At 35.1% G+C, this 26,674-nt stretch overlaps 1 protein-coding gene across 1 annotated transcript in view; it reads left to right on the top strand.

Moving 5' to 3' along the window:
- Nucleotides 1–908: 908 nt before the first annotated feature.
- The window catches only part of PLCXD3 (phosphatidylinositol specific phospholipase C X domain containing 3), a 199,503-nt gene continuing 173,737 nt past the window's right edge, over nucleotides 909–26,674 (top strand). Inside the window, exon 1 of the mRNA XM_031964551.1 lies at nucleotides 909–1,262. Coding sequence (XP_031820411.1) covers nucleotides 1,160–1,262 — 103 coding nt within the window. The 5' untranslated portion in view covers nucleotides 909–1,159. The remainder of the gene's footprint in view (nucleotides 1,263–26,674) is intronic.

Genomic DNA, 26,674 nt, shown 5'->3' with positions numbered 1-26,674 from the left:
TCCAAATTTTGAGAGGCTGGAGAGACCCAAAGCACACTACATCCCTTAGACACTTACACTCTTAGCACTTTGGGATTCATTGTTGCTAAGATTTTCTTGCTCTCTTCCCTTTTTAAAAGCAGGTGGGCTAAGATATTTCTTTGGAGGCTTTATGAGCCATTTCTCTTGTGAGAGTCACATCTCCAGTCTGCCAAGGAATGAAAATTCAGACAATCACATGGATCATTCTGAATGGTGCCAAATAGATTCCACTGAACGCCACTGACAATTATTGCAGCACACGTCACTGAGATGTGGCAGCTCCTTCTAGAATCAGGCATGAGGCTCGTCCTTAATGCAACAAAAATGACAGCCGTATACCTATGCGGGCAACACTCCCTATAGAAATAACAGTTTCCTGCTTTGGGGGAGAAAAAGGGGAATGGGGAGAAAGTGATTTTTCTTCGAATGATTGACTTCACATAGCAAAGTCTTAGTCCTAGTTGCACGAACTCCCTTTCTATCAATGGCTAATTGTTGTTTGCAGCAATTAGATTGGTTAAAAAAAAGTCACTTGCACCAAAGATTAGGAGCAATAATAGAGAATGCCTACTAGAGTCAGAGAAGGATAAGAATGGAAAAAGCAGAAACCCAAAGCGAGAGGTTTATTACCGTGAAGGGTGAACACATCCTAAAAGTCGACCACAATTTGGGGAAAATTAGTCCCATAGTTTCTCAACAAAGTGGTCCATGGAGTCATATCAGAAAGCAAATGAATGGCAAGGAGTGAAAAGCAAAGGTGACAAAATAACTGGCGCGTACCAAGTTTTGAAATCTCTATATCTGAAAGCCAAGACTAACTGAGAAATTGAGAGGCAAGGAAGAAATTGTGAGGAAGAATTAAGGGGAGGGGGAGAAGGAGGGTGTACAAGCCAAGAAAGCAGAACAGAGTAGGGATATAAAGAACAAAAGCCCTAGTCGAGTCTGTCGGCGGCAAGGAGGGAGCATGGGGTGTTTTGAATAATTATTAAAATTAGCATGTGTCTGCGCCATCCTGTGGGTGTGGTGCAGAGCGGAGTGTAAACTCTAGCAGGGCTGGAGCAAACATTGGATTATAGGCAGCGAGCCTGCCAGGCAGAGGAGTAAAGGAGACAGGAGCGGGAGGCACACCGGGAGCAGGATGGCTTCGTCTCAAGGGAAGAACGAGCTAAAATTCGCCGACTGGATGGCAACTTTGCCAGAAAGCATCCACAGCATCCCTCTCACCAATTTAGCGATCCCAGGTACGATTGAAGTGGCTGCCCTGGCCGGCTCCCAGCGGAGGGCTTGGGGTGGGTTTGTTCTCTCCTTTCTGCCCTGCCACCCTGCTCTGCTTTATCTGCTATTGAATGGTAACTTGTCACTGGCTACAAAGAAGCTATTTTCTCAGGGTTCGGAGAACACATGCTCAGGAGCCCCTAGCTTCTGGCCGTTTTGCAAATCTCTGGGGACCAGAGCGCCTCGGTTGGTGTCAAGGTGACTGGGGTTTCCAGTAGCTTTTGGATTATGCTGTGTGCCAGGGTAGAGAGGGTCCTAGAGGGTGCTTGGAGCTTTACAGCCCCCTTGTTTCCCAGAACTATTTTTTCCTCCGACATTGGGGGCCAGGCGGAAGGAGCTTTCGAGAGTTGGAGGTGGGGGTCGTCTTGTATGACCAACCTCACTGCGCCTCCAGGGGGCTCGGCTTTCAGATGGAGGACCTCAGACTCCTTCCGCAGAATTGAGCGGCTTGGGGTGGATTTCTCGGTCAGACCCTCCCAGGTCATTTATATTCTTCTCGGGTCTTCCTTAAAGGGACAAAGCACCTTTCAAAGAGTCAAGGAAAGTTAGTAGCACCAGAAAAGGTTGCTTCTGGAAGAGATGGGCTGTTGGAACAGAGTAGGCAAAGGAGACTTTTCCAGATGTTCGTAGAAAAAAAGCGGGAGGTCAGAGCAGGATGGGCTTACTTGGCTTGTGGGCTGTCAGGTGTAGTTCCGCGTTTGGGAGAAGTGCACGGCAATGATATTAAAAGATCTTGGCCAAAAAACCAATCCCAGGGAGGTTTGCGGAGGGAGAGCATTTGGCTTTAGGGTTGAAATCCAGTAGGGGGTTAATAAGGAACAAGTTTTAGAAGCCAGAGAAAGGGTAAGGGAAAGGAAAATAGAAAAAAAAAAAAGAATTTTGCTAGATGAATCTCTCTGAAAGGTAGAAACTGTCGGACCTGGAAGGTTACAGGATAGTTCAGATTTATTTAGGAATGTAGGTAAAAGGCTTTTGTAACAGAAGAATTCCATACCTTCTGGTCCAGGGGTACAGGAAACAAGAGGTCTTTTGCTGAATTCACAACATGAACCAAATTGAGTACAAATTTGGTTATTACTTCCCAGCGGGGAGGAATGTGCCTAGAGAGTAGCAGATGCCGCTGTCCATTTCAGGACCTCTGTAAAAGACTTGTTTAGCTTGTTGGGGCCCTCAGTGACTTCTTACCTTTTCAGATCCAGGTTTTTTGGCTTAAATCAACTGTGTGCCCTCTCTCCTTCCTCCCACTCCCCATCTCTCCCCCTTTTCCCACCCCAATTCTGTCTCAGACCATGGGATCAGGTACTGAAATTCTCCAAAGGCTCGACTAAAGGCTGGCTGGATTTGCTCAGTAACTGGGTTTGTTTAGCGTCTGGGAATTTGCCATCTCTTTTGCCACGACTACAGGCAATAACAGTGAATGGGTATTCAGTCCTCTTGCATTTTTTATTATTCTGGGGTCCTAAGATTTGTAAATGTTTATCTTCTGACACTAAAGATGCAGTTTTCTTGAGTTCTAAGGATCCCATTGTGAAAGGAACATCTTCCAAAACCAATTTTTCCCATTCCAAGTGATACGTTGGATGGACTGAAAATTTCTCCCTCAAAGAAAACTATGTACAAAGTATATGATTGGGTTTGCTGGGAATCCTAGTCCTGCTCTCCCTGTTTCTCTAATCTTCTGTTTTATCTGAATGTTATAATCCCATGAGAACAGAGATTAAAATCATTTGGCACAACAGGAAAGAAACTGAGCAAGAGAGAGTTTGAGTGTCCTGATTAAAGTCATGTAGCTAAGTCACAGTACCTACATAGTTTTAGACTTCATCAGATTCATTGTAGGATTTTCTTTCAAGGTGCAGACAATAAAATTTTATAACAATGTAATTTTCTATGTTGTCATTAAAAACATAAATACTGTGACTTTTTTGGAAGTCCATTTACATATCATTATGTTCCATAGGATTTCTATTTGAAGAGACCTTATTGATCATTTAGTCCCATGTTCTCTTATTATCAGTGAGAAAATTGAGGCTCAGAAAAGTTGTTCAATGAGGCAGTTATTATTAGCCCCATTTGTACTTAGCACAGTGTTTGGCACACAGTAGGTTCTTAATAAATACTTGTTTTCTTTACCTAAGTGTCACATGGCTACTAGATGATGTAGCCAAAATTTGAGCTTTGTCTTTAAGTTCTTTCATTATAACATGTCTTGGAATGTTTTACATTACATGACAACCCAAAGAAAGAGGTCTTTTATTGTCTTTAGAGAAGATGTCATATTTCTTCTCCATATAGTTCTTTGCTTTCACCATGGTATAATTAACATGGATGTGATACAGAAAGATATTGAAGATATGTTTGAAAACAAAAGTTACCAGAGATTTAGTCTAGGATTGGGACTGGGAATGGAGTGAGAGAACTTCCTTCTCCATCTTATGCTCCAGCTTTGCCATTGTTTCTCCAGGGTTTCCAAACTATAAATCTGATATCAAACTTTACACTACCTACCTACAATTTTTGATCCCCAATTTGAGTTCTACAAGTAGAGATCTCTATCCCTCTGCTCGTTTTAGAAACACCCCTATTATTATGCTTATTGGAAGGGGTCTCTCTTGTTACTCAGTCTCTGACATCTTTTTGCAGGATAAAATTCCTGAGTTCTGACCACTGAACCAGAGTCTGATTTTCTTCATTCATCAATTAATTCAATGATTCTAATTATCTATTTGTAAAGCATACTATGCTAGGAGAAGGAAGTGATACAAGTTTATTACATCATATTTCCTGCCTTCTTGGAGATTAATAATTCAAACATATAACTATTATACATAACATTACTTTATAGAGAAGTACCAAGCATTGGGTTTTATGAGGTTCTGGACATAGATCATGAATAATGCGGAACCTTCAACATGTTCTTTTACAGAATAATTTAATGGGGGATGATATCCCAAGTATGTGGAATATCACATTAATAATGTCATTTTTTTGATAACAGACTTCTTTTGTTGATTTTCTTTTCTTCCTCTTTAAAATGTATTGAGGGACATCTTTATAGAGTATGAATGTGGGGATAATTTAGGTGATGTAAAAAGAAAAGATACAAATAAAGTCCATTAAAATCAGTCAGGATCAGGAAGACATAATCATTCCAGACTTTGTTAATTCAAAAGGAGGAAAGAGACCTATCTGAAGACTTCCCCTATAAACTTCTTTTCTTCTTTTGGAGGAAAAAAGGTGAAGTCTTTTATTCTGAGATGTGTAATTGGAGACTATTAAACACTAATGGAATAATTGCCTCAAAATCATGCTAATAGCTTCCTGGCTGCTACATGTTTACTTGGCCAGTTGTTCCAACTTGAATTAAGTAATTATCTCCACCATTTAAAGCTTCTCCTCTACTACCAAATAAGTGTTTCAGTTATAGGAGGTATTTCTTCTGGAACATCCTTAATGCTTTGGGTTTCCTTAGGTTAGGTGATTAAAAAGTGAAAAGCGGGTTAATTAAGAGAACTAACAGAGCAGCTGACCTGGATAAAACCTTTTGGTATAGAACATAACAATTGGCAGGTGTGTAATATTTATCATTCAGTATCAGTAGTAACCTAAATATTTCCCAAGTGATTGTATCTTTTAATGCTTTCAGAAATGCTTTCATTTGCTATTTTGCATTTAAAGGGCCCCAAGACTTGGTATTGATGGGGTTGAGAAATCAAGTTAGTCATTGGTATTAGTTATTTTATCTCTCTCTTTTTTTTTAAATGCTAGACTGCAATGAAAAATCTCTCCCATTTTCTGGACTTTTCCGTTCAATTTATCATTTCTTTTTTTCTGGGACAGAAAATTAAATTTTGATTAATAAATATTTGTTTAATGATATCCTAGAATCTGGATTGCTACAAATTGGAAAAGCAGGAAAAAGTACAAATGCAGATTTATTTAAACAAAGCAAAAAAGAAGCAGGAAAAGATAAAAGTATAAGAAGCCGATAAAGGCTTAACATCATAAAACCACTTTGGAAAACCATCCTATTCTAATGTGGAACTGATAACCTCTAACATTGTTAAAGGATGAATCACTTGTTTCTTCTTATGTAAAGTATTCAAAAGAGGCAATAAATCCAAGGGTTTTCTAAATGCAGTTCCCCTTGGTTATAGGCCAAATCTAAAAAGGATATAAACGTGGTTCTTGTTTGGTCCCAGCTACATACCTGATGTAACTTTGGGAATTTTTTTTTTCATTTTTTTTTCAGTGAACTGACCCTTAACAGAAAAAAAAAATTGGCTTTAGAAAAGCTCTCAAAACTTAAGGCAATTGAGAAATACTTTTGCTTTTTTCTTTTACTGAGGTGGTACTTTTTTTTTTAAAGCTAAATTCCTCCATCACAAAACTAAGATAACACTTGTTTTTCCTTTCTTTTCTTTGGAAAATACCAAAGTGCTTCTCCATGATCCCTGAAAACATTTTATTCTAGAGAAACACTGTTAATGCAGCATCAAACTATTACTTTGCCAAGTCAACAACAATAACAGATTATTGTGACATAATGGAAGAAGCTACTTAAAATTTTTTATAATTTAAAAATGTATGCTGATTTATTTATCAAATAATGTTTTATTGATGTCTTGTATTTCTTACATCCCATTCACTCCAAATATTGTCAATTATCTTCACTTAATGAATCCTCCTCTGTAAAAAAAAAAACAACAGAAAAACAAAAACAAACAAAAACTAAAGCAATCATCACAAATAACCAATAGTGACTAAATCTGATAGTGAATACCACAGTGTATACCTATAGACTTATTTCTCTATTGGCTTCAGTGTCCTTTTTATTTACATCTGTTGTCTTTTTGTTACTGGTCTCCAAGTTTTGCTGACTTCATTTTATATGTCTTTCTATTTGTGAAAATTCCTCATTTCTTTTATTTATTTCAGCACAATAATATATTCCATCATAATTTCCTCACTAATTTCCATTTTTGATTTTTAAAATAATCAAATGTTGCACTTTGAAAATTTCAATTTGTTATTTATATATTACCTCATTTGATGCTCACAACAATCTTTGAAGTAGGTTTTACAGGTATTATTATCTCTACAAATGAAGAAATCAAGACTCAGAGAGGCTAAGTGACTTGCCTATAGTCACTTACCTCGTAAGTGGTTGTGCCATTCTTCTATCATTTCTAGATCTTAACACTGTGCTGGACACATAAGCACTTAATAAAGGTTCATTCATTCATTTATCAGGAATGATGTGAACCTAAGTTTTCCTGATTTCAAGTTCAACATGCTATCTACTACACTAAGCTGAGTATCTAGAAAGTATTAGTGGTATTTGTTGGTCTTCTTGGGCAATGAACAATAAAATCTTTCAGGATAATCTTCGCTACTTCTGTCCACTCCCTCATATTAATTATAAAAGAAAAAATGGTCTATTAAGAATATATTTCTTGGTTTACTACATTTTGATATTCATTGTATTTTTCTCACTCTTAGCAAACAGAGATCATCCAACTTGCCCCTTGATGAACTGAAGAGATGCTTCAGTTGATGTTCCTCTCCAAACTTCTAATGTTGTCTGGAACTGCAGCCTTTAATTAAGCTCAGTGCTTCTTAGTTTAATGAACCTAGTTTGAAAGCATTTCTGATAAAGTAGTCCTTTTCAGTTCATCACCCATTTTGAACAATCAAATACAAAAGAGATTTCATTTCTGCCAAAATGAATCTTAAGTCACAGTAACCAGTAAACACTTTGGATAAATGTTGAACCTTTCCGCCTCATTTCCTTCCCTTGCATGCCACAGCTGCATGTGCCTTGGAGCTCAGTGATAGCAATGATACTTTTAAAATCATCACCCCTGGTTCAATTAGTCTTGATTCACTAGCGCTTTTAAAAAGCCACAACAATTTTGCCTTCCTTGCCCAGTCGATTTCTTTCTGAATGGTTCTCTTGACTGGGTATGGAGGTGAATAGATCAAATAGCAATAGTAGTACTGAGATTCTTTAAAAAAAATAAACAAAAGCTAAGCCTTACATAAAATTAATTTTTGCTGCAAATAAACTTATTTGTAAATTGCATTTGAATTTGTGAGTTTAGACTCATTGGTTCTAAGCCTGTTTTCATAGGAATAGAAAGTAACTACTAGATATACCAAAGTCATAATCTTTTTAACAGGTCACTTACCAGTATTTTATCTAGAGAGGTAGTAATCCAGAAATAAGTAAGACATAACAGAAAAGGCCACCAATCAGCCAGTAACAATGCCACAAACCACACCACACACACTTTGCATGTTGAACCCTTCAGGACTTCATTTAAAATCCATTTACTATTTCAAACACAAAGCAAAACACCTTTTGTCCAGATTATGATAGGTAGTTGGAAGGCCAATTCACTGTTAGCCCATCAGTGTATACCTCTTAGGCACTAGTGAAGAACAATGAATTCAGTTCAGGGCTGAATAAAATAATGAACCAAATTGCATTTGGGAAACTTTACAATGCTTTTAATGATTCCAGGTTGCTTCCTGGTACATTTAACTGACACATATTATCCCAGCAATGCTGCATGTTTGTAATTCTTTGAACATCATTATCATTAGAAGAATTAGATACAGATGGTCCACAGGACCGTGATATGGAACAGTGGTGTCAAACCCAAATATAAATGGGGGCCACTGATCTATATATAATGATCCCCATAGGCTCCATATTTGCTCCTAAAATATAATATCTAGCTTTTATTTTATTTGAATTTTTGTTTTGTTAAATATTTCTCAATTACATTTTAATCTGTTTAAGGCCAAACTTGAATGTTGTGGGCTAGCCCATAGCTATATATTGGATATTTTGTGGTGCGCCCAAGTCAGATGTAGCATATTATTAATGAGGAAATACCTGATAGGTGGGATTCACAGTCTGAGTGCTCCCCTGGGTGGCATGGAATGTATATAAATCCTAGAGGATATTGTCTAGTACATTTTATGCATCTATTGCAAATGTTCTATTAAATAACAGGAACAAGAATTACTCAGGATATGAAGATATAGATAAGTGGTGATTTATACCATTGGAAGAAATACTGATGTTAGTGAGATCACATGTCTATTAAATCATTTGGATAGAATTGAAAACAAGTTTGATGATTGGATTTCTAAGGCCACAACAAATGAGGATTAGAGATTCAGAGTTGGAAGGACCCTTTGATCCTACTCTATGAATTCCTTCAAAATAATTCTGAAAGGGTAGTAATTCATTTTCTTGAATACTATGGCTTATGATGCGAAAGTTACTACTTCCAGTGGTAGTTCATTCCCTTTTCAAACAACCCTAATTAATTCCTGGGAAATTCTTTATCTAGGACTAAAGTCTGCCTTCCTATAATTTCTATCTCTTAGTTCTACATTTGCCTTTTGGGGATAAACAGAGGAAGTCAAATTTCTTGTTCAGATATAGGAAAATAGGTATCATGTACCTCCATAATAGTATTATAATGTACTTAACTAACATGGCTCCTAGATTATATTTCTATAATATATTAAGGCCAGAAACATTTAAGCTATAAATGCTATCATGATTACTTGTAATTATATTTCAGTACTTTAATGTCATACTCTTATTAGTGTGGGTACTCCATCAACCCATACATATCCCAATGCTGCTATAGGGAAGGAAGAAAAAATGGAAGAAAGAAAAGGACAGAGGAAAGGAATGAAAAAGAAAGGAAGAAATTAAAAGTAATACAATAACAAAAGCCAAGTGATAGCAACTTAATAGCACTGGGCTTTAAAAAATTATTTTTGTAACAAATTTTATAAAGTGTTTCATTTAATCTTCCCAACAATCCTGGGAGGTAGGTGTAATTAATCTCTTGATTTTACATACGGGAAAACAGAGATTGAAGCTTGCCTATATTCACATAGCTAGTAGGTGTCTGAACTCGGGTATTTTTGACTCCAGGATTAGCATTCTACACCCCATACCACCTACATGCCCTGTATTCCTTGAGCAACAAAATGCCCATTGACTGGCTGAAATAGAACAACAACAGACAACATAAATAAAAAACTTTGAATCATCTAGTGTACAGGCTAATATCACAATATATCTCAATAACCTTTGAAGACATTATATAGAATCATAAGATTTTGGCTCTGGCATTCATCTGGTCTAATTCCCTTATGCTGATGACTTTCTCAAGGTCTCAATGTCAGAATTAGAACAAGGTCCTTTGATTCCCATTCCTGGTTTTTTTTTTCCTTTCAATTCTATGATGTCAAACCAACACAGTATAATGATTATGACTCACTTATTAAGGAAAAGTTAGATTCTATTTGGTCTACTCTAATAAGCCAGGGAAGAAGATGATACATGAAAATTTCCATCTAAAATAAAAATTAAAAAAAAATTTCAAAACTCTCTAAAAAGTTTAAGCAGATATCTTATTTTCTGAGGATGTCAATAAATGAAATATCAAAGTACTTTGAGATTCTGAACAAATTGAGTGACTATAATTGTATATGTTCACCTATCTTAACCAGAGTCAGAATACACATTCCCATAGCAGTATCTCTCTGGCTCTAGTCTCTCCTGAGATCCAGTCACACACTACCAACTGCCTTTCAGATATATTGAGCTTAATCTCTCTGAGCCTGTTTACTCATAGATTAAGTGGAGGATTAGATGAGATGAACTTTAAGAAAAGATTCAGATTTCTCTTCTCTTGATGTTGGAAATCTCAGTGATGAGAACCCTTTAGCAATGAAGTTTATTTTCTCTGAAATTTTTTAGTCCTCAAGAGTTTCCTAGGGAATGTAATTTATTTGCTCAAGGTCATATGCCCAGTATGTGCCAGAGGTAGGATTTAGGGTTAGGGTTAGATCCTGACCCTGAGATCAGTCTTTCATTCATCATGATGGTTCTTATAATATAACACACAGTATTAAGAACAATGTGGTAGAGGAAAGAAATGAAGAAGGAAGAAGAGACAGTTAAAAATTCTTGATATTTAACCAGTATTGACTTCTGCAAAAGACGAAGTATGGAAACAGATGGGGCATTGATTGGTTTGCTGTGCAATTATTATATTAGAAAATTCCATTACCAATACTGAGGCATTGTCAGGTCTTGTAACACTATATTTTAAATGCCAGCTAATGTTATATAGAATGCTTCACATAAGCTAATAGAAAATTTCATGTGTGTTTATTTTTTGTCAGTGATATAAATGACATTTTTCTTCTTCCATTGTGCACAGGGAGGAGGAAAGTAGTTCCTGAGAGGTCATGGTTATTGTTTGTACTCTCTTCTCTCTGAGGCCATATGTTCATATCCCAAGGGTTGTGTAAAGACAAAGCCTGTGTACCTGACATGAGCCCTGATTGTAACTGCTGCCTTCATCCTGTTTTGGCCCACACATGCCATTTTCCACCTGGTAAAGGAGGAGTAGAACTGCTGCAGTGCAACTTCAATCTTGCCCACTTCCCTCAAGGTGGGCCAGCTAGATGTTTGCCTATTCCAAGCCTATAGTAGTGCTCCCCAGGTCAGGAGAGAGCCAGAACAATGAATTCAGTATTAAAAAATTGAAGTAAGTTTCAAAGGTTTTGTAGGATTGTTGTGAACTCCCTAGACTCAGTCATTAGTAAACATAAGAGACGGCAATGGAACTCCAAAGAAAAAACATGAGATCAAAAGATCATGGATCTGAATCTGGAAGGGTCTGTGGACAACTAGCTTAATATCTTATTTAAAAGAAGAATTTGTGCAGAGAAAGTTTCACCTGACTTTTAGAAAATGCTTTTTCTCAGAGAGATTATAAACTTGAGAAAAGAGCCTTGCATGCAAAGTGTCAGTAGCTTTATCAGGTGGCATTTAAAAATAAATCCAGCAAACTATTGGGCAAGAACACTATGTGTAAAGTAACCTTGCAAAGTAATGCATATCAAAACATGAAGGAATGGTAGACATCATTTCCAATGCCCATGTCTACCTGAGGAACATGGCACCAAAAAAGTGGAATGATTTGCTTTCATCCAAATAGAAACCAACTTTATGTATCCCAGTCCAGGGTCTTTTCCCACTATACCAGTGGTTCCTAATCAGTGAGTAGCCATCTCTTGGGAGACTCCAAAGCTATGGCAAAAGATACAGGAATCCACATGGGCAAGAAGTATTGTCATTCTCATCTTCATTTGTGGAACATGAGATAAAGTATAAAGTAAATAAGCAAATATGCTTCTTATAGACTGAATAAAGATCTATTTACATATTATCTATTTTTTCAAGTATACACAGTATTGGGAGATTAAAATACAAATTAATTTAAAAGTGTTATTGTATTCACAATAATTATATGGCCATGTATTTTTAAATCAACAAATATTAATAACAGAAAAATAATGCATGGGTCCATCAAATTTACTAGTTTCAAAGGTGTCTTCATATTTGAAATCAAGTCAACAAGCATTTATTAAATAGTTCAGTGTCAGTTATTGTACTAAGTAAGGTGAATACAAAGAAAAGCAAAAGCAGTCTCTTTTCTTAAGAAGCTTGGAAGAAGTTAGAAACCATTTTTCACAATAACGAAATCTCCCTGATGTATATCACCAATACAAGGATTTTTTTTGTTTGTCTAAACATATTTATCATAAAGTTTTCATTTTTCATTTGAGAGGAGGTTGAGAAATTAAATGTGTATTCATTTGAGGGAGGGATTACAGAATCTTGGAGCTGAAAAAGACTACCATAGCCATTTAATCTAAACCATGCCTGAAAAATAAGTTCCTTAACAATTAATGGTCCTTTCAGACTTTGTTGAGAGACATCCAATGGTATTATGTGCCAGATCTACCCATTCTACTTTTGGAGAATTCTAATTGATAGAAAAATTTTCCTTACATCAGATTCAAATTTGGTTTTTTTCAGTTACTATCCTCTGAGGTAAGCAGTATAACTTTCATTCTTCTTCTAGATGACTGCCCTTCAAATATTTGAAGGTAACTACCATATTTCCTCTAAGTCTTCTATTCATCAGTTTAAACATCCCCAGTCCCTTTACCAAATGATCACATGATATAAACTTGAGGTCTTTCATTGTCCTGATTTTCTTCCTCCAGATGCCCCATTCTGTGAAAATACCTGATTTCTTTGCATCATATTTGAATTCTTCAAAACTCTTCTTCTCTGGTATATGACTCATCCATCTCCATAGATAATTTGCAATTATCTATAATAGCAATGGCTATAAAGCACCTTTATATACATTTTGTTGGTTGGTCTTTACAATAACTCTATAAAGCAGGTCACCCAAGCAGTCTGTCTCTGAACTATCATCAGACATTTACAGTTAAGGAAAGTAAGGCTGAGGTTAAGCATCCTGCTGAAAGGCACATGACTAGTAATTGATAGAGTCAGAGTAATAGGTCTCAAAAGGACCTTAGAAATCATTTAACCCAAATGTTAGGACTTTTTGAAGGTTATATGTTGTAAATAATAAAACTCATAATTGAACCCAAACCTTCTGACTTAAAAATTCAATTTGCTTCCCACTACATCAAACTGAAAACTCAGAAAATCACATTTTTAGACGTTCATTACACATACCTTTCTTTTAAAGATAAAAATGAAAATTAATAATAATAAGTGTACTTCAGATATTTATTTAACAATCAGTTTTCTGCCACTTAGAGCATTAATAGAAATTCAACCATATCCTACAAAATTTTCATTTACCTATTTTCAAAAAATTGATGATATCTGCAATGATAATGTTGGGGCATTTGCCAGACTTCATCATCAAAAAGTGATTATTATTTCCAGAATAGTTTAGTGTCTTTTCTTGAAACTTTGGGTCCATTTTTATTTAAGCATGATACAGCATTAAAGTAACCGTAGCACCCAATTCTCTAATGACTTTGAATTAAAAATAAAGATTAGCACATTCAATTGCTGACAGATAATATAGTTCATGAGGGATAGGAGGCTTTAAGTAAATTAAATTATGACAATGTAGTGATCAGTATTTTCTGTAAGGAATGAAAGGAAGAGGCACTTAAAGCAACCAATGTAAATGTACAGGAGAATCTTTAATGAACTGATATTTTGTATTGGAAGGGACACATAACTATGAACAAGCAAAAAAAGAGTTTCATGAATTTTTAAAATTATGTTTAACAGACTGAAACACAATGAACTGAGGTTTACAAAAATGCTAAGTTCAATAAACGGGATATTTTAAAATCATATTTAACTCATGAATGAATGAAAATGTATTTATTGAACACTTACTATGTATAAAACCCTGAAGGCAAGCAAGACAGCTCCTGTTTTCAAAAATTTCATATTCTGATAGAGGGAAAGGGCTTGATTGGCTTCTTCCTTGAAACAATTGTCATGATGGTTAGAGACATGAGAGAAATCAGAATGGCTCAATTTCTATTTTGCTTATCGTATGAAAGAGAATAATCTTGAAAATATAAAATAGAACATATCAAAGGAATTGAAATTCAAGACATGTCAACAGGTGGAAAAATCACAGGCATTTAAAATAAGCTTTACATTCTATTAGTGCCCAGGGATACTAATTATAATAGTAAAAGAAACTTGGAAATATAATTTCTTTGAGCAATTTTTGAAGGATAGTGAAAGACAAGAATAGGTATTAGGTGGCTGAGAGAGACAAACATCCCAATAGTCAAAAAATGAGAAAATGGATATTAGGGAAACTATACAGTAATAAAATGTGGATGTCTGAGGGAAGCAAAATATTCAAATTATTTAGGATTATTTAATGACATTTAATAAATAGCTTGTTAATACTTAAGGAAGTATCCTAGAAGCCAGAGTGGATTCCCTTAAAAACGTCATTCAGAATAAATTCCATTTCCTTTTTAAAAAGGGTGCAAAACTACTCCTTTACTAAAGTGCCATGTCTGTTTTTCATTGTGCAACTCAGTTGTTCCTACCAAGCTAGAAAATTTTGGATTATGGGTCCAGTGTTTGACAGAATACCTGTCTTTTGAGCTCCAACATAGCTATGTTTTAGGGATCCTCCCCATCAAGTTAGCCAGAGGATGGTGAACTATTTTTTTTTGCCAGTTCTTGAAAATGAAGACTACAAGAGGGTGACAATCTGTGCTGATTCAAAGAGAACACGAATGATACCAAGAATCCTTGAAAAGTAGGTTGTATCAAGTGAATTGTATCCTCATTTATGAGGATACATAAATATCATTTATGTAAAGCACTTGGAAAATCTCTCTTCATATCGTTATGGATGATATTGGGAAGTATAAGTTGGATAATATTCTATCTAAGTATCTTCTATAATGATGATATTCATTGAGCATTGGCAAATGTGTTAATATCAGTGTTAATCAGAAAAGAAGTCTCTTACAGTATATTTCAAAGTCCTTTGTCCTTGTCCCTCTCCAATTCAACATTTTTTAACCAATGGCTTAGATTAAGACATAGAAAGAATGCTTATCAATATTGTAGATGACATAAAGCTAGGAGGGATAGATAATAAACTAGATTGCAGAATCATGTTTCAAAAAGATCTTGACAGGTTGGAAGAATGTACTAAAACTAACTAGATGAGATTTAATTGGGATGAATGCAAAGTCCTGCACTTAGATTAAAAAAAAAACTACTTTAATAACATTGAAAGTGACAAAGATCTTGAATTTTTCATTATGTGCCAACAGCATAATGTAGGTGACAAAAAACCCCTAAACCCCAAACTTAAATAGTCTTAGATCATATTAATAGGATTAGATCAAGTGAGATCAAGGCTATAGATAGTCCCACTGAACCCTGTGCAAGTCAGCTCACATATAATAGAAAGTGGCATTCCATTTTGTTCACAACATAATACAAATATAAACATTCTGGATTCTGTCCAAAAGAGAGCCACAAGGGTTATGGAGGGTCTGAAAACTAGTTCATGTGATGACTGATTGGGAATTGGTGCTATTTAGCCTGGTGTGCCTTAATTTGGCAGTGATAGGAGCATGATAGTGGCCACTTTCAAATATTTTAAAGACTGTGTATGTGGAAGGTAAATTCAACTTTTGTGTAATTCCTAAAGGCAGTTCTAGGGCAGGTAGATAGATCTTAGTTCATTCTAAAAAAGAACTTTCTAATAATCAGATATGTCAAAAATGTAATGAGCTACTGTCTGAGACAGCAAGCTGTTCTCCATAAGAAACATTTTTGTAGAGTCTAGCTATATCTCCAAAAGGCTATTTGTTGTACTAATGTCATGTATCTTGTCCTAGGGAACTTATCATCCTTGGCAATCTCTTTCTAAAACAAAATTAGGAGGATTTGAGAAATTTTCAGTTCAGAAATGTTGCATGAGGAAAATCTGACCTTCAGATTTTTTTTTACTGTCGTGTGTGTGTGTGTGTGTGTGTGTGTGTGTGTGTGTACAGGCAGGTGCTCCTGGACCAAGGACTCCACTCTACCTTCTACTTGCCTGCCTCAGAAATAATGTTGAATGTCCAGCCAGGTATCCACAGTACATGTACTGATTCTCTAAACAGTGGCTGAATCACTTTTTAGCCAAGAAATAACTCAGCAGATGTATTCTCATTGAACTCTCCAAGCATTCAAAGCATTCGCTCTACAGATCATAGGATCATAGCTTTGAAGGTGAAAGGGGACTCAGAGGTCATTTAACCAAACCTCCTTCTTCTATAGATAAAGAAATTGGGACTTAATAAGGTTAAGTGACTTGGTAGTAAGTAGCAGAGATGAGTGCAATCTGGTTTAAACCTGTTTCCTCTGATTCCAGATGCATTGCTCTTTCTAGTGAACCATTCTGATGTTAGTTTTCAATCTATGTTCCTATATCCAATTCTTTAAGCAATCTCACAATAGACTTATTCTCTTATGATTCACAAATCAACTAGACATTACTCTTTTTCATATTTCCTCAATTACTCCTCTTTGTCTAGACCCCAAAGACATATTGAGCTTGCCACCAGAAAAGTGAAGTTGTCATGTAATCATTTTAAATATATCTCTGAAAGCTCCAATCAGCTCCTTGCAGCATACATAAATCTTAATAGTCGTGGAGAAAATTCACGTATTAGGTGGGAGATACATTAGGTGACATCTGAGATATCTTTTATGTTTAAAGAACTCTATGATTCTCAACATTTCCATCAAAGACATATGTTCTGGACTGATAATGATCTTAAAGTATCATATTTTATTTCTCTTCTCTTTCTAACTTGAAAAATTGTTTTCCATATTTTTCTTTGTTTTCACAAAGATTAAGCAAGGACTAAAACCCATCAGGCTTTAACAGTCCTTTCTAGCAGAGATATTGATTTATAAATTCAACACAGCAAGAATTAAGCTCAATTTAAGGCAAAACTTGAACTACTTCCTGGGGAGTTGTTTGGAGAAACATTTTTTTCACCATCTTGGAATATGGCTTTTGTTTTTCTTTTATCGTGACTTTATTATCTTTACTTTTCTGGTGTGATAGGAAGGATAGGAAATTCATTGATTTCAAATTTTCATCATTTTTCTGCCAAGGACACAGAGCAAGACCATACTACTTTTTTAAAATTAGAAATATACCAATATCCTGTTAAGAGTTTAGTCTTAAATAGATAGCTACTGAAAAAGAGGAAACCCAACTGATGTCCTGTAGGGCTGGAGAGAAATCTCCATTTCCCCATCTTTAATCTGAGAAGCCAGAAGTGTGTTCTTGATATTTGATGTGCTAAGACATTGACAAAAAACTATGAGATTGGGTTGGAAGCCCCCTCACTCCAAATGGGGCTTCATTACTTTGTTAACAATCTAAAAGATCCCAAGTTGAAATAAGAAAGTATGTCCCTCTCAGCCTATAAAAAATTTCTCCTCAAATAAAGGCTTAGAACTATATTGGAGACAACTTGGGATTCTTTAATGTTGTTCAGTTTTTATTTTTTCATTGTTAATAATATCTTTCTTTTAATCCATTTCCTCACTGCCATTCCCTGTCGTTCTCTTTAACTGACTCTGTTACACAAAGAATCCTCACTTGTAAAAAAGAAAAATATTTCAGTAAAAGCAACAGATGATGTTTAATAATGTTTTACCCTCTGAACCCTAGTGGTTAGGCCTCTACCTTTTTATTGAGAGAACAGAGGTTTTTCATCATGGATTTTAAAAGAATAATAATATTCAGTATAATTTATGAGTTTAAATATATTTTATGTTGCTTTTGTTTACATTATTGTAGTCACTCTGAATATTTTTCTTCTAGCCAGGAGAGATTCCTACAAGTCTTCCCATGGTTATTTGAGTTCCTATTCCTAAAATGAATTGTCTGTATTGGCACAATAATATTCTTATATATCCACAAACCACAATTTGTACAGTCATTCTTCAGGCTATGGGTTCTTACTTTGCTTCTACTATTTTTTACTGCTATAAAAAGCTACTATGGATATTTTACACATAAGTGTAGATAAGAGGCCTTTCTTAGAGATATAATATTTTGAAATAAGGATGAACTAAGATCAATATTTAGGATAGTGTAAATAGCAACCAGAGGTTAATTTATCTGTTTCTAAAAGTTAAAGGTGTTACAGAATCTGTGAGTCTGTGTCTCTAGTATCTGCATTTCTTCAGGTTATAGCATGGTATCTCACTCTTAATATTTGTTCTCATTTATTGTCATGCCAGATGTGTATATCTTATTGTAAAAATTGGATTCTCGAAAACCACCATTTCTAGGTGATAGGACTGAGCCATAATTTAGTAGGCTTAACAGGTGGGTAGATGTATCGAGCAGGAATCATGTGTCCATGATTGATTTTTTGGAAGTGTGTCTCTCATCCCTCTCCTACCAATAAGCTGATAGTCAATAAGTATATAAGGTATACTAGGGTGGAGTTGGGGTAAAGAGCTCATTTTGATACATGACCCCAGGCTAGCTTTAGTAGAGCATGGAAATTGGTTCAGAAGAGGGTACCATGGTAGTATAGAATAGCCCTCCATAGTTACTGAGTCCTCCAAAAACTAGGAACCCCAGATACAAGTCAAGTCAGAGAATGGAGAAGCCAAAATGATCAGCAGGAAAAGAACTGGACATTTTAGGTGGCTGGCAAAATCATTTCAGAGAAACCACCCAGGAGAAAAGAACATAGTTGAAAGGTGAGAGAGTTTCCATGGCTAGAGTAAGAAAATGCATAGAATGAACTACTGTGAATCATTGCATAACCAGGAAAAAAAAGGATCTTTTATTCAGGATCAAGAAGGAAAAGCCTTCCTTAGGTCTAAGGCCCCTTCTCTCCACTCATATGGCTACTACTCTAGTTTAGGCCCTTATCATCTCACCCTAGATTATTGCAGGAACCTCCTAATAGGTTTCCCTGTCTCAAGACCCTCTCTACTGCAGACCATCTTACAGTCAGTGAATCAACAATCATTTAGTAAATGCTTAATATGTGACAAGCACTACACATTCAAACCCAGCCTTAGACACTTCCTAGCTGTGTGATTCTGGACAAGTCACTTAACCCTGTTTGCCTCAGTTCCTCATGTATAAAATGAGCTGGAAAAAGAAAAGACAAATCACTTAGTAAAAAAATCCCCAAATAGAATCACGAGTCTTATGTGACTGAAAAATAACATACAAAGAAAGGTAAAGACACATAGAAAGCAGGATTTCAGTTTAATCTTAAAGATTAAAGGTCTTTGATAAAGATGCTAAAGTGAATTTCTAAAGCTAAAGTGATAGATGTGATAATATTTCCTCTACTCCCCTACTCAATAAACCCCAGTAGCTCCCTACTGCTTCTAGTTTTAAATAGTAACTCCTCTGTTTAGTTTTTAAAACTTTCACAATCTGAACTAGTCCCATTTCTTTAGTCTTATTATTTTCCCTCCCTATCTCTGAGATTCAGATAAAATGCTTTTCTCTCTCTCCCTTTTACATAGTACTCTGTATCCTAACTCTATACCTTTGAATTGAATGTCATTTCTATCTACTAAAAAATTCTCTTTCTTCAATATGTAGCTCATGCATCATCTTGTACTTGAAGCCTTTCCTTATTCTTGCAAGTGCTTGTACCCATGGGCCCACCTAAATGATCTTGTACTTATCTATTTTGTCCATGTTATTTATCTGTTTGTAGTTATTTATATTTGATATTTGTGATCTGTACATTGATTTGTATTTGTTCTTGTTATGTTTATACTGTATGTATTTAAATATGTACTTTGTGTCAGTCTTTCTGTTTCTCTTTCTTATTAGAATTTAGGCTTTCTGTGGGTAGAGATTGTTCTCTTTTCTGCACTACTATCCCCAGTCCCTAGAAAAGTGCCTGAAAAGTAGTCAATGTTTAATAAATTCTTGTTGATTAATTAATACATTAAATTCTGTTTTAAGTCAAGAGTCTAGGAGAAGGAATCATCCAAGGGGTGAGGCTAACAGGAAGAAGTAATTCCAGGGGGCTTGGACATTTGATTTTAAGAATTAGGGAAATAGATTCTAGAAATCTATATTCTATTTTTGGCATTCTAGTCTCTAGATTAATATCTAAAATTTCCAATAGACTTCACTGATTTTCCCCCTTTGTTTTAAAGACAGAAATAGCATTTTACTTGATCATTTCTCCTTCTATATTCCCGCCTAAATTCACAGAATCAAGACTGAAGGGAGTTCCCAGGATAAACCAGAGTTTTTTTTAGAAGCTAGTCAAAAACAACTCTACATTTCAATTTTTTTTACTACAGAATTAGAATGGCTTTCAGAGGGCATGTAGATAATACAGAGAATTCATGTAGTGCTTTTCCTTGGAATAAAAATTCTTCCCAAAAATCTTTTTAAACTTCCCAATAATTAGAAATATCCTGATCTCAAAAACAGCACATGCCTCTTTTCTTGTATTAAAGTAAGCTTATGTGTGTATATATGTATGTATTCATATATATCATCTCTGTCTCTTTGGAGTTGCTTGAATTTATCTGTGAAGTCCAAAGTGAAGATTTGTCTCTTCTCTACCTAATTTGAATGATTTTATTTATTTGTTTATTTATTTATTTATATTTTTCCAGGTTATAGATTTTTATTAAAGCTTTTTATTTTTCAAACATATGCATGGATAGTTCTTTAACATTAATCCTTGCAAAACCTTGTGTTCCAATTTTCCCCCTTCTCCTCGCACCTCCTCCCCTAGATAGCAAGTAGTCTAATATCTGTTGAACATGGTAGAAGTATATGTTAAATCCATTATATGCATATATATTTATACAGTTATCTTGCTATACAAGAAAAATCACATCAAACCAGAAAAAATGAGAAAGAAAATAAGATACAAGTAAACAACAGCAAAAAGAGTGAAAATGCTATGTTGTGAACCACTCTCTGTTCCCATAGTCCTCTCTCTTTTTGTGTGGATGGCTCTGTTCATCACAAGACCATTGGAACTGGTCTGAATCATCTCATTGTTGAAGAGAACCATATTCATCAGAATTGATTATCGTATTATCTGAATGACATTATTTATGATTGGATAAATCATAGAAAAACCCAGTCCAGAAGTTATTGCACTTCATTTATCATTTAGTGCACATACACAGAATAATTACATAATAAGCAATATATCAGTGACAGTATTTCAAATGACACATTTAATTAATTCTAGGATTTTGCAGTATAAAGTGAGACTGATTAAAAACTAAGTCTAATGTATATAGGGCATGTTTTATATGTTAAAAGTATTTGCATTTTTTAAAAAATGCAGCCATAAACACTTCTGCTTGTAATTTATCTTATTTTTTAGAAGTGCAAAATTGGCAGTTAGGAAGAGAATCCTAGTGCCTCCAGAAGAAACTGTTTAACTACATTCAAAACTCCCTATAAACTAACCCTGTTTCGATCTTTCTAGGATTCTTACATTAACTTCCCTCCCACATATTCCTCAAATACTCACTCATCCACTCATACTTCAGTCCAGTCATCCCCCTGGCTGTTCTAGGAACTAAAGATAATTTATCTCTAAATTGTTAATATTCTCTCTGAACATGCCCTAGAATACCCTCTCTCATCCATCCTGATTATTGATTTCCCTGGCTTTCTTCATTGTTTAGTCATTCAGTCGTGTGACCCCTTAAAGAGTTTTCTTGGCAAAGATACTGGAGTCATTTACCATTTCCTTCTCTAGCTTAATTTACAGATGAGGAAATTGAGTGATAGAGCTATCATCTGAGTTGAATTTGGGTTTTCCAAACTTTAGATAATGGCATTCCTTCTGCTGTACTAGCTAGCTTTCTGGCTTTCTTCAAGTCCCAAATAAAGTTCCACCTTTGTTACAGGAAACCTTTCTTCTTAATTCCAATTCTTTCTACTAATGTTTTCCTGTTTATCCTCTAAAATAATGGGGTGTGTGTGTGTGTGTGTGTGTGTGTGTCTTTCCTATTAGATTGTAAGCTCCTTAAGGGAATGATTGTCTTGTCATTTAGCATAGTGCCTTGTACATGGCAGGTCCTTCATAAATAATTACTGATTGATTTATAGTGTGACAAAGTGGAAAAATTGCTGGCTCCAGAGTTAAAGAACAAACTCTGTGGCTTACTACCTCTGTGGTTATGAGCAAATCGATTAACCTCCTGGTCTTCAGTTTCTTCATTTGTAAAATTCAAGAGAGTTAGGTAGAAGGGACTTTTCAGTTCAATAAACTATGATATCTTGGAAACGTACCTTGTACCTTTAAACTTTCGTTTCTCCAAATATGAAACCAGTCCTGTGAATGACTAATGTTCCCCAAGAAAATATTATGTGATCTACCTCAAAGAAGCTTCAAACTTTGCATTGAAATAGATAACATAAAGTCAAGATTAGTACAAGGAATATTTTACAAGGTGATGGGGGGAGCAATGATATTTGATTTAAATTCTGTGTAATGGAGAATTTAATACGAACTCATGAAATTAATCAAGTAGCAAAATAACTTGAATAACTTTCACTCTACCTTCATTCTCATAAAAGACCTGATTTAATTGTAATTATTTTTTCAATATAGCTTTAAAATTGTGTTACAATTCTGAAGTACTTCTCATCAAATGTGAAGTCACTTCTTTATTTGGCTGAGGCATAGCTATATATAAAACATGTTTCTCCTAATTTCTACTTTGTCTTTCAAATATTATTTTAATTCCATTTTAGAATCCATTTTTTCCACTGGCCTCTTACAAAACTGGCTCCCCATCTGGTCCCCCTGCCCTCCCTTTTTTCTTTTATTAGGAATGCTAGCTGAACTATACAAACATTGCTATTTGCCATCAGTGTTTTCTTTTAATACAAACCACTTGAGAAATGTGGGGGTTTTGATCAGTAGAGATAAGGTGAACTTTAATTCTTGAAGATGTCTCTCACTCTGACTGACATCATCTATCTAGGGACATACCTTCAAATTAGCTTGCCCTGTCTGTTCAACCTTTACTGGTATTGAATGCATATCACAATTTCTTTGACCTTCAACTAATGATGGTTTTGGTTTATTTGGAGTCTGTCCAACATTTTAGTAATCTTTGGGGACCTTCAAAATGGGAAGAGTTATCATTACATACAAAACATGTCTGGGGGATTGATAACCTTGGTTGTTTTACTCCTATTCTGTTTATTGATTAAATGTTTGAGAATATTTTAAATTACATCACTTCTCTGCCTCCATTTCCTCCGCCATAAGTGGCAAATGATAGCTTCTTATCTCCCTAAGTGCCGCTTTGGAAAGAAATAAGAGAAACAATAGCACAATGAGGTTCTTAGATGGAGGGTACTCTATTGTTCATCTCATTATGATGATGTGATTTATACTGTCCGCCTCTAGAGAACTCTGACTGGGAGTGTTGGAAGCTGGATGTCAATAGTGAAACCACATGAGTCAGTAAAGGACAGAATAGTTAGAAAAATATTGGGAGGCTGCATCACACTTAGGGAAAGTATTTATTTTTACTCATACAGATGCCTGACTTTATTTGTCATTTTTCATGAAGCTTTCTGGGTGACTTTTGTTCCTTTTTACTTTCCTGTTTCTGAACCAGAATTTGTCTGATGAACTAATTCCTGGAAAAGGACTAGAATTCCGAGTTTCTTCCTCTTCTGCCTCAGCTGGTGGCACCATGGATAGCACTGAACCTGAAGAAGCCAAGTTCAAATCTAACCTCAGATACATATTATAGACAATGGGGATAATATTCGTACCTGCTTTGCATAGTTGTTGAATGTGATCACATTCAACTAAGAAGCTCTTACTGAGGATTGGGCAAATAGTTAGTTGGACACTAGCTTTTTTTCCTTATTAAGTGGGGATCCTAAAACCTATCATTTGTGAAGTAATTAAAAGAAAATTAAGGTTTTGGTCTTTTTTTTTTTTTTTTAACACCTTGTGTGTTTGGCTTCCCAAATACTGATTCAGGAGTTAAGAGAACTATTGGACAAAGTTCCCATTCTGAGGGAGTTTACTGAATGATGATTAGGACAGACCAGATGCTAGGAATAATAGACACTGGGGTGGAATATACCTGAATAAGAAATGAGTTTTAAATAGAAATCTTTATTGGGTTTGTTTTTTCTCTCCCAAATATCACATTGTTCATAATTTCATATTTTTTTCTTCTGAAAATTGTGGTAAAGAGAAAGAAAAAGGTAATTGAGAGAGTCTGGATATAGTTAAAGAGTCACTAGAAACCATTAAATGGACACTACAGCAGTGTACATAGCTCTAAACAGAAATCAGGTATAGAAGACTGTTGTACAATTTCAACCTGCAATTTTCCCCCATTGAACATAATCAAATAACTAACATTTCCTTGTCATCTATATATATTCATCTCTCACACACATACATATATACATACATATACACATATATACATTAACATATATGTGTATATTATATATATATATATATATGCATGTTCAAGGAGTTTTCTCATAATTGGACATCTTAAGGAATCCATATGTCTTATTTGATAACCAGTTCCATGCTGATAAATTCATTATTGCTTCCATGTACTTTTGATTGTTTATGGAGGGAGCAGGACATCCTCTTTTCTAATTTCAGTGAATTTCAACTATTTATTCTCCCTTTCCCAATTTTGAAAGTCCCTAATGTTTCCTCTAATTATAAATCAGATTACTTAATGTTGTATTCTGGTTAATTGTTTCCTTTTAATTAATTGGTCTTATTTGATTAATCAGTTTTAAATGTATAAAATCTGTTTCCCCTATATTTGGGTCCATGCCTAAGCTGAGGAGTTCTGTCCTTGTTTCTTGAGCAATTGGCAGATATTACTTAATAAAAAGATATGCTCTAAAGACTGAACCTTTGTTTCTTCAGTCATTTCAACTTTCATGCATCATACCTGGAAATGGTCTTAGATCTTGCATTATGGGAATACTGAGACTGGTTTTACTTAAATTCATCCAGAGTGCCCAGGGATAAGAATCAACTGCTTTTTAATCCTTGAATTGTGTCTTCAATCCTCATTCCTTCCCCTGCATTAGACAGCAAAAACCTCATTATTCCATTTTCCATTGAGCCATGAATAAAAAATATTATAATTGAGCAAAAATATAAAAGTGCCTTCTTGAGACCTTGAGTGGGACTTTAAACCTGACATGCTAGGAAACAATGGTGTGGGATAACATCCTAAACACCTTTCATCATTGTCAGTATCATGCCTTGGCTTATTTGGAGGTGGCATTTTGATTTCTTATTGCCTGTATTGTGGATGGTTTAAAGCCTTTTCTCTGAACATAATTTTAGGCACTGACACTTCTCATGGTTAATGTTTAGGTGAAAGTAATTTCTTTTTCCTTCAATTTGAAAAATTGCTGTTCAGCCTTTCCTGAGTGACTGGGAAAGGGCTGCTTCTCAAATACTGAAAATAGGTCCACTTTTTGGCTTCTCTGTGAAAAAAAAAAGTTTGACTGAAGGTACACTAAGTACTTATTGCCTGCCATTCATAATAGATGTACCATAACAAACTCTATAGAAAGAAAAGCTTTTAATAGAGAAATGAAAAAAGAAAAAAAAATGTACTGTGCATTTTTTTTCCATTTAAACAAGATTAATATATACCACTTATTTCTCTGACATCATTCTAGTATACATAAGTGAATTGCACAGATAACAGAACTGTCACAGACACAGCATCAGGAGTTAGAAGTAACTTCATCTAATCCATAGGAACTTCCTCTACAACATCTTCAGCAACTAGTCATATAGGATCACTTGAATGCTTCTATTCAGATCTTCAAGGAATCCTTGAATCAAGGATTCAAAGGAATTCACTACCATTCCAAGCAACACATTTCTACTTTGGATTACTGTTAGGAAGTATATGCTTTTGAACAAAAATTTGCCTTTCTACAATGTCCTTATATATTTCCTAGTTTTGATCTCTTGGGGAAATTGAACCAATTACCTCTTTAGATAGTATGCTCCTTAAGGGCAAGGAATGTTTTTTGTTTGTTTGTTTTTTGGGTGGCTGTCTTACTTTGTATCCTCAGAGTTTAACATAGTGACTGGTGCATAACAAATGCTTGTTGATTTGATTTATGTTATGCCTAATCCATCTTTCACATTATAACCATTCAAATACTTGAAGACCACTATGGTGTTCCCCCATTATCTTTGTTAAATTATTTAAATATCCTTAATAATCTTAAGGAATGATTTCTATACTTCCCACAGTAAATGAATAGAAAGTAATGGGGAGAAAATTAGCATTTATTAAGTTTTTCTCTCCTACTCTGTGCCAGCCACTATTGTAAGCTCTGGGGATACAGGGAAATTAAGGTAGTTCCTCTTATCAAGGACCATATATTAATAAAAATTGAGTAATTTTGTCATCTTTTGTTCTTCCCATCTATCTTGAATATTCCTTTTTATTCTTCCCCTACACTCCAATATGGCTTGAAAACATTTTTGATTTCCTAGGCATTCATCACTAACCTCAGCTTGTTCTAAGCTTTAGCCCTTCTATTCTTACAAGGATTGTCCCAATTTTTGTATTCATCCTCATTTTCCTTTACTTTCATCTCAAAAATATCTATATTAAATTTAATTTGCCTAATAAGTTCCCTCTGCATTCACATCAATGTTTTTAGAAAATTGTGTATTTGCTATTAGAATTTCCTTCTAAAGACTTTCCCCATTGCATTCAAGATCAAATGGTCCTCCTTAACCTTTTTTCTGAACTTTATGAAATTTATTGTTCCAAAAGACAGGCTCTAAGTTGGGCTCTGTGAATCCCCCTCCTCCCTCTGCCTTTGATTATGTAGTTTAAGCTAGAGGGCTCACTTTCCTTGAGAATCTCATCTGAAGCATAACCCTCCTTATTCTTGCAATCATTTGC

The sequence above is a fragment of the Sarcophilus harrisii genome, chromosome 1 (assembly GCF_902635505.1).
Source record: "Sarcophilus harrisii chromosome 1, mSarHar1.11, whole genome shotgun sequence".
NCBI lineage: Eukaryota > Metazoa > Chordata > Mammalia > Dasyuromorphia > Dasyuridae > Sarcophilus > Sarcophilus harrisii.
Note: the sequence above shows the minus strand (reverse complement) of the source record. Positions and strands in the feature narration are given on the sequence as shown.